This window comes from Musa acuminata, chromosome BXJ3-4 (assembly GCF_036884655.1).
Source record: "Musa acuminata AAA Group cultivar baxijiao chromosome BXJ3-4, Cavendish_Baxijiao_AAA, whole genome shotgun sequence".
Classification (NCBI taxonomy): domain Eukaryota; kingdom Viridiplantae; phylum Streptophyta; class Magnoliopsida; order Zingiberales; family Musaceae; genus Musa; species Musa acuminata.
The window spans coordinates 46,730,457-46,739,478 of record NC_088352.1 but is presented as its reverse complement, the minus strand read 5'-3'; the positions used below and the strand labels follow the sequence as shown (position 1 = coordinate 46,739,478).

At 42.8% G+C, this 9,022-nt stretch overlaps 1 protein-coding gene across 1 annotated transcript; it reads left to right on the top strand.

Annotated features, from left to right (window-relative positions):
• Positions 1-5,242: 5,242 nt before the first annotated feature.
• On the top strand, positions 5,243-7,169 carry LOC135637203 (GATA transcription factor 5-like). The gene is made up of 3 exons (XM_065149731.1): positions 5,243-5,533; positions 5,634-6,026; positions 6,139-7,169. Exons 1-3 carry the CDS (start codon positions 5,372-5,374, stop codon positions 6,901-6,903), a joined length of 1,320 nt encoding a protein of 439 aa, XP_065005803.1. The 5' UTR covers positions 5,243-5,371; the 3' UTR covers positions 6,904-7,169.
• The last annotated feature ends 1,853 nt before the right edge of the window (positions 7,170-9,022 follow it).

The following is a 9,022-nucleotide window of genomic DNA, read 5'->3' as shown; positions in this document are numbered from 1 at the left end:
CTTCATGACATAAGTAGAGATCACCTTGTGGAGCTGCCCCTTGAGCTTATTGCTATTGAGAGTGATGAAACCTCGTAGGCTCTCCCACGTGATGCGGTTTGCAAGGGTATCCATCAGGGCAGACTTATCGAAGCCACTTGCCCCTAGCACGAGTCTCCCCTTCCCTTACCTCGCTAGAGATGTAATTCAATAGCATTTTGGTTCTAGAGATCGCCTACAGTGGCGGAGTCGATGGCGAAAATAAAAGGGATAGGGCAGGAGGCTAAGTGGTCACCAACACCACCTTCGAGGGTGATCAAGCTCGAGAGCATGGTGCTCTAGGAGTCATAGCCATTGCTCTCGGTGATGTCACCACTGTGTGCATCGATGACGCACTTGAAGAGCTAGCTGAGGGTGATAAACTTGTCACCACCATTGCCTCTAGAGTTGTCTTGGCATCAGCTCAGGGGCTGTGGGATGAAAAGCTAGCTGATAGTGATGGACTTGCTACCGTTGCCACCTCCAAAGTCTTAGTTGGTATTAGCTTGGGGGTTGTGATGGCAAAGCAAGTCATCATAATCGATGTCCTCAACCTCTATCATTATCCTATTTTATCTTGTTGGTGTCTTATGTTGGACGTTGGTGTTGGTGGGCACTAGTGGCACCGATGCCAATAGGCAGTTGAGATATTGACTATAGTTGAGATAGTGGCATTGTTACCTGTTGGGCTAGTTGGGGCAAGAGTGGAATAACGACCTATTGGGAAACTGCATAGAGTATCACATATGCAGCGAAAAATAAAAATAAAAAACTGATTTCCCAAATCAATATCATCGAATCATTATGCGAAAATCGAGAGTAAAAAGCTCGAAAGCGATAAAATCAAGTAACCGCATAAAGTAGCTAAGACGTTCTCACCTAGGGGAGATCGTATATCCCATAATCTATAAATCCAATCCATGAATAAAGGAGCTCTCACAAACTCCTCTCTAGTTGTGATCCACATAGTGGATACGATAATGACACACCTTCTCGCACAACATTTTTTTTTCTCGCATTCGCATATCACCACACTACAACAACCGAGGAGGGATCAATCCCTCTTGTTATCCTCTTATACTAGAGAGGGGGCAATCAATTGGAGGAAGAGACAAAGACGAAATAAAGGAGGTGGGGGTTAATAGAAGTTTAGCCTATGATCCTTTAAGCCATAATTCTTATATATAGAGAGCCCTCTTTACTTACTCTAATGGATCTTATCTTAACGGGTACTAGATCTTTATCTAATTATCCTAGCTTAATGAATATTGAATCCACATCCAATAACAACTCTAAACCCTATTGGGTCTCACCTAATAATCCATTAAAATATTGGCTTATCAGATATCTCATATCTAATCCTTATTCGTCGCATTGTCCACCATATATGTGTGACCCTCGAGACCTAATATCAATTTGACTATGAGTTGCATATGTCAAAACTCCTTCTGACTCAGTGAATTATTATTATCATAATAATTCATTCAACTCATCGACTATGGACATACCAAGTCACTACACCACAGTCCCCACTATACCATAGTCCCCAAATGATACAATGAGATCTAATTTATTAGACATGTTTGCCCTTAGTTATCATATATCTATGGTCTCTCACTCACCTAATATCTCAGAGATCGTATATTGGGTATGGTACTATCAGGCTCATACGAAATCTATCCGAGTCTTACTCTAATTGGATTCTCCCAGAGAACTTCTTTCCTCTTAATTTGAATCTTATGCTTTTCAAATTTATCACAATTCGATCAACCATGGTTAGGGATTTACTTGAGTGAGAGCATATGTGATATTCCTCTCATGATGCGGAGAATGAATAATCTTCTATTAGCACCTAATTACCTTCGTAAGGTTATCTATCATTCTCAATGACTGTTTGTGCTAGATTTAGAACTTCTAAACCTATAAGTCCAGTATCAAAGAATGAAGTAATAAAAAAAGACATCTTTAATGTCTTAAATCTAAGGATCGGATACATAATTGAGACTATAGAATCACTATCTAATGATGAGATATTATTAATCATCTAGCATTCCATAAATGGATCATTAAGTAAACTTATACTTCAATGAGCACATACACTATATCCATAGTGTCTCCACACAAACAACTATGAGACCAACTATTTCCATCATGTAGATGGGTAAAAAGTACACCAATTTATCTGGTTGTTTCAATGTCTCTATCGAGTAAATTATAACCGAAAATATTTATGGTCAATATTTAGAGATGAATTAGTCTCATTATCATGATCTCATTATGATCCAATTCTTATTACACAGATTAAATGATATCATAATATATACATCATGCAATATAAAGTGGAAAATATCATAATAATAATATATGTGATTGACTTATAGAGCACCTATAGTTAACACAGCCTACATCATGCCCATTAGAGTTTGCACCTGTTGAGTAAGGTTCAAGATTACCTTAATAAGGAGGAGTAGGTGGCTTAGGATCGTCCCCCCCCAGGGCGAGATGATTAGGTCATTGAACAAATACACATATCATATCGATGTTTGCACTAAGGTTTATATATATATATATATATATATATATATATATATATATATATATATATATGCAAAAAGGGTAGTTATTAGACCCCCTAGCAAAAGTATTATGGGTTGGGGGTAGGGTCTCCTCACTTGAGCATTTATTAAGAGGATTGTCAACTGAACATTCTTGTAACATATGACCCTTATTCTAATGTTAAAATATTAAAAGAAAATATTATTGACATCTTCGTTAGCATAACGTGGTCCAGATCAATATGCATATGAATGTCTGAGATATCTTTGAGGTGGAAATAATGTGCTCTCAAGGTACTACCTACACAAAGATCGACATTGGGAAGGGGTTTCCTAATCTAATCCTTTTAATGCTTAATTTAGTAATATAATATTCCAAAATATGGGTTCCATGAATTATAAAGGAGTCCTTTATATTAGTTTTAAGATTTTTTTTATATCTAAGAGAATAAAAAGGGAGTTTGTACTTATCTTTCTCATCATAATGGATGAGAAGAAACTTATGATTATCTTCCTTGTCATAAAAGATGAGAAAAAAAATATTATTATTACATTTACCGTAGATACTAAGGAAGTTTATGATTGACTTTCTTGTCATAATAAATGAAGAGAAGACTTATGTCGTGATTTAATTTCATAATTTTTGTTGCATATGCCCGATGGATTAGGGTTTCAATTCGATTTAATTGAATTAAACTGGTTCATTTAAAAAATATATTTTTTAAATTATATAAAATTATAAATATGTTAATCGATTAACCAAATCAAATTAATTAATTTAAATTAATTCGATTAGATAGATCCAAATCGATTTTGATTTGGGATATCTTACTTTAACCGAGCTGAACTAAAACACGATTCAGTTCGATTCAATCCATAATAATTTGGTTCGAACCGATTTGAACATGGGATAGGAACTCTTCCTCCTTACACTCCGATTAGTTTATCTAAATATATATTAATTATTATCCATCGTATCTTGTTTACAAAAATAAAAAGCTTCCGAACACAATTAGTAACTCGTAAAGGATATTAGCCTTTCTTTACGATTGAGGATTTGTACAACTCGAATAGCATCGATTTCAATCCCCAAAAGCAAATGAAGAAACATTCAACAGCACTTGATGGGTGTACGATCGAAGTCATCGTTTGGTATGTAACTTTCCTCTATATCGTGTGATCAAGTCATTTGGCACATCAAATTAAGAGGCACACATTAAAATAAGATTCGAGTCCGACATAAACTTAGTTCTTATGAGATAACATGACATGACAACCTTGGCATACAAATTCAAATTCAAAGGAGTACATGAATTGGATCGGATCTTCCTAGCTATTGACATTGGACACTCACCATATATCATACAAATAAGAGATAAAACAAGCAATGGCGTGTGGGACATCGTCACCAAACCACAATATATTCTCTTTCTATCATCACTGGTATATTAAATCATATTTTTATTATGAATCAATTAATATCTTTTCTTTTACTTCGAGTTGATGTCGAGCTATTTTCGATAAATTTTCTTCGAATCTTATATAAGTAATATATTTAGAGGATTTGACTAGTCTTAGTAGATAAGAGTCTATATCGAAACTTAACATATTTATTATTTAATTACATAATTTTTTTATTATTTTAATATCTAATCAGATAGATATATTAATCAAATTAAACGTATATATATATATATATATATATATATATATATATATTGGCTTAATGCGTAAAAGCTATAATTATGACAGACGGTTGACAGATCATAGAATTAGCTGTCGATACGATATGAATGCGTTGAGACCAATAGAACGTCGAAAAAAGGGGTCCCGTCCTGCCAGGTTTCGGATTCTAAACAAAAGCGCGCAATCCGATCCGACCCGATCCGATATATGATAAAGTTACCTTTATGACCTCGTCTGCTGTTTAAATTAACATTTATTGGGTAAAGCTGGATGATGAGGGAATTGGAAGCTGCAGTACCACGGACGGAGTCCATCGCTGTGGCAGACGACATGATAACACGTTGTCGTGACTGCCTCCGGCCAAAAAGCTGCCTCCCTCTCTCTCTCTCTTTCTCTCTCTCTCTTCCTCTCCCTCTCTCTCTCTCTCTCTCACTGTGCTCGACGCTTCTTTCCGGTCCTTTTCCACCCTTTACATCACACGCCGCGATGGCAGTCCCGTAATTCGTGGAATAAAACGAGGCCAGCTTCGGAAAAGTCACGCCGTCCCACCCCCGTATCACGGACGCCGAATTGGTGGCCGTTCCGTTTCGTTGGACTCCCGTGAGAGTCCAACCCACTAAGCGAACTCCGTTTCGCGGGGAATATTTACGTCCCCGTTCGTCCCCTACCCGTGGCTCCTCTCGAGGCCTCACACGTGGGTCCCACGTTGGCCCCGCTAGTAGATCCATTCGCAAGGCTTGTAGGTTTGCGAGTGAGTCGTTCTCTGGAGAACGGAAGTGTTGCTCTTCGAAACGTGTAACAAAGTCTTATCCCACCATTGGATTTGGTTGTGGAAATTAATAGAACTCATATTATATATATATATATATTTTTTAATTTTCATTTATTATTTGTACTCGTTTTGGTAACTCACTATATAATGTCTCAAATAAGATTTTGGACTGTGTGAAATAGGCGGAAGTAAGGAGAGAGGAGAAGGTAAAATGGGACAGAGGGGAGAGAGTAACAGTGACGAGAGGAGAGGCGATGTAGTGGTGAGTGGTATATGAAGGTGGTGGAGGAGGAGGGGCATTTCGATAGTTGTCGTGCCCACGGAATTCGACAGCCATTCAATGTTCCACCAAACCCTCATCCCCTCCTCTGTCTCTTCGTCGCCTTCCTCCACTCTGTCCTCTCTCTTCTTCAACCCTTCTTCTGCCTCTTTCCCTGTCCTTCTTGGCCCTCTTCAGCCGCCTTCTCTTGTTCCTCCTCTGGTCTACTCCAGCTGCACACAGGTGAGGTGAAATGGAAGGGGAACGCATGAGAAAGTTGTCATCTTTTATGTCGTCTTGTCAGCGGGTGGATTCAAGAGAGCTTTTTGCTGCGCTTTTACAGGTAGAAAACGAGGCGAGGATGGAGGAAGCGCTGAAGAGTAGCTTGAGGCCGGAGAGCGGTTTGTCCTCTGGTCAACAGCAACAACATCAGCATCAGCGGCAGCAGAACAAGGGGACGTTGAGCGAGGAGGGAGGCTGGTCTGCGGAAAGAGGAAACCTTTGTGGCGAGGGGTTCTCGGTGGACGACCTCCTCAACCTTGGTGACTACGCTGAGAACGACAAGGAAGCAGAGGTGACGGAGGTGAGGGAAGAAGTGGAAGCCAAAGCCGAAGTTGCTGATGCAGAGCACAGGGGAATAAGCGACTCCAACTCCTCTTCTCCTTGTTCCTCCACTTCGGCTCTTTCCTTTCAGCCACTGCCGCCTCCACCTCCGCTTTCTGATATCAGTCTTCCAGTAAGCCTCCGTTCTTCTAAGCGTCAGAACTGACGACTATGAGAAAAAAGGAAGAGGGGATTTTGACGGCTTTGCCTTCTTCTCTTTGGTGCTATGGCTTCGCTTTGTGCAGGCACACGATGTTGAAGAGCTGGAATGGGTATCTTACATCATAGACGACTCCCTTTCGGAGTTTCCGCATTGCCCCGCCGTCGGCGGCGACCACTTCCCTTCGCCGCCTCAGTCCCACAAGAAAACAGAGGAACCCCCAGCTGCAGCGCCACAAGTTGCCTCCTCTTTGGACTCTGCCGTATGTGGACTCTCCACAGAAGGCATGTCATCGGTGAAGGCCAAGCGCAGCAAGCGCCACCGCCCGCGCCCTGCCCACTCCCCCGCGCGGTACATGTCCGTTCCGGTCCTATTCGCCGACTCCCTGTCCTCACCCACCAACACCTCCAGCTCGGCGTCTTCCTCAAGCTCCACCTCATGCCTTATATATGACCACCACCCCGTTGCCGGCGACGACCAAAGCTTCCTGCTCCACGAGGTCCCGCCGCCGCCCCTGGCGTCCGCCACGAAGCCCGGTCCGAAGAAACGCGGCCGCAAGCCCAAACTGTCCCCCACCGCATCCGGCTCCGGCGATCGCCGCTGCAGCCACTGCGGGGCCCAGAAGACGCCGCAGTGGCGGGCCGGCCCGCTCGGCGCCAAGACGCTCTGCAACGCCTGCGGCGTCCGGTTCAAGTCCGGTCGCCTCCTCCCCGAGTACCGCCCCGCCTGCAGCCCCACCTTCGTCAGCCACATCCATTCCAACAGCCACCGCAAGGTCCTCGAGATGCGCCGCAAGAAGGAGGCGCAGCTCCCCCTCTCCCCCGCCTCGGCGCCGGTCGCCTCCTTCTAACCCGGCCGGTCCAAGCCCGGTCCGGGTGTACATTTTGGTCTCTGTCTCTCCCCGTTCATTTAGTATTTAGTCTCCCTCTCTGTACCGGCTTTTCTTGTTCCCCTCCTTAGCTTGCTTTCCCTTAGGCTATAGCGGTGTTGCAATCTTTCATATTATTTGTAGAGAGTGTAGGAAGAAGACGAAGATAAAGCTGTGGCATTGAGTGCCTTTGTTAGTCTAGAAATACATCAACACTCGGGCGGATGCTGGAAGTGGAATTGGGTTCAGCAGCGAGCGTGTTGCATATTCCCCTTGGTTTCTGCTCCGCTTCTTGCTGGTTTCGTCTTGTTTGGATGCAGTGGCAGTCTCTGCTACATTTGTTGTTTTCACTGTGTATCTTTGGCTGATACCTCCTCCTCATGAATGCACACAAGAAAATGCGACATGTGCGGTGCTCACTCTGTGGTCAGATAGAACTCATGTCTCGTTGTCTACTGTTATATCCCGTGGATGTCGTCGCTCGATGACACCGCGGTCCTTCCAACCCTCACCAACCCGGACCAAACGCCATGGCGAGGCGAGAAAAAGAGGGGGTCTCCTTCCACCTCCTTGTCTGCGCACTCCAACCCCCTCATGCCAACTCCATGACCTTCCCCTCCCAACGCCATCTTTTCTGTGTTGCTTGTTTGCAGAAATCCGTGGAGATGGAGTGCCAAGGAAATCTCCAACTCCTTGTACGTTACGGACTTGATTTGATCCAAAAGTTAGTATGGGCAAGTAAGATATGGATCTCGCCAATTACTATTGTCAAAAAGAATACTATAAAAATCATGGCAAGCAAAATCATATCTTGGATCGTAATCATGCGAACATCTTGAAAGAAAGAGATGACATGACCCTTTACCGATGACTCCGCACCCTCCATGGTAGTAATCGTCAGCCGAGAGAAGAGTGGAGTTGTAGGAAGGCATGCCTTCACCTTCACAAAGGGCAATGATTGAAGCTAAAGACTCGATGCTGGTGCCTACCATCTCACGCTCTTCTCCTGCCCTGTTGCTTCCTTCACCATCTCAGTGCTCCATTGACTCTGGTTTGTGTGTTTAGGTGTGCCGGGCATAGCTCGAATGATCTCGGTGGGCTGGGAATAGAGACACCCGTGATGGGGATTCTTCAGGTTGCGGCACACTACCACGAGCACCACAGCAACCTCGCTTTACACAGCGGGATGAATGGAAACGCACCCAACCCCACTCCTGAAATGTGACCACAGAATTTGGAAGAGAACAGAGCCATGGATAATGATGAAATCAATTGCCCATGAAAACGCTCGAAGGGAATCATCAATAACAATCGTTTCCATGACATCACATATCATGCTTCTTAATATAGAATTGTCATGAACTTATCATGCAAACTCTCACCGAGACAGCGGTGTATATATATGATTCGAAGAAGAAAGGACCTGTTCTACTCTGTTCAATCTAGTATTATCTTCACTGCAAGCTTCCAGGTGTGGAAGACTGGGCTTTTCCAACACTCATCTAATCGAACCAGATAAGGTTTTATGACTAGTCCCTGCTGCTCCCGAATGATCATAGACCAAAGGTGGCTCAGGTTGACCTTCATATTTATTTCTCTTATTCCTAAGAAGGTCATCAAATTTGATTCAGGCATTGTCAAAAACCATCTTTGAAATCCTTGTAAACAAGGTTAAGCTGATGCTAATTACATAAACAAGCTTAAGGATCGAAGACTGTGTTATTGCTTGGAAGATGGCCGTCCTTCTTCCACAGTTTTAAGAGGTACTTAAAGATCTGTTGTTTCTGCCATTGCTGGTACCTCTGATTCTTTCTTTCTCCCACCCACCTTGCTGAAGTTAGACCTACAAGGAATGAACAGCAACTGATCCAGTGGCTTGCTCAGGCTTTCTGTGCAACATGGAGGTGTGTTCTTGGGCATCTAAGATGGTGGATTCCTGGTTTTCCCTGTGAAGTGTGTGCATAAATGTTATAACATGCTAATGCATCATGGAAATTTGTCAGAAATATCCATGTACAGATGGATTAAAAGAATAGTTTCACATTACTCACGTATAATTCAGATCAAACTTTCCTACTAATACATGAATTTTGATATTGAT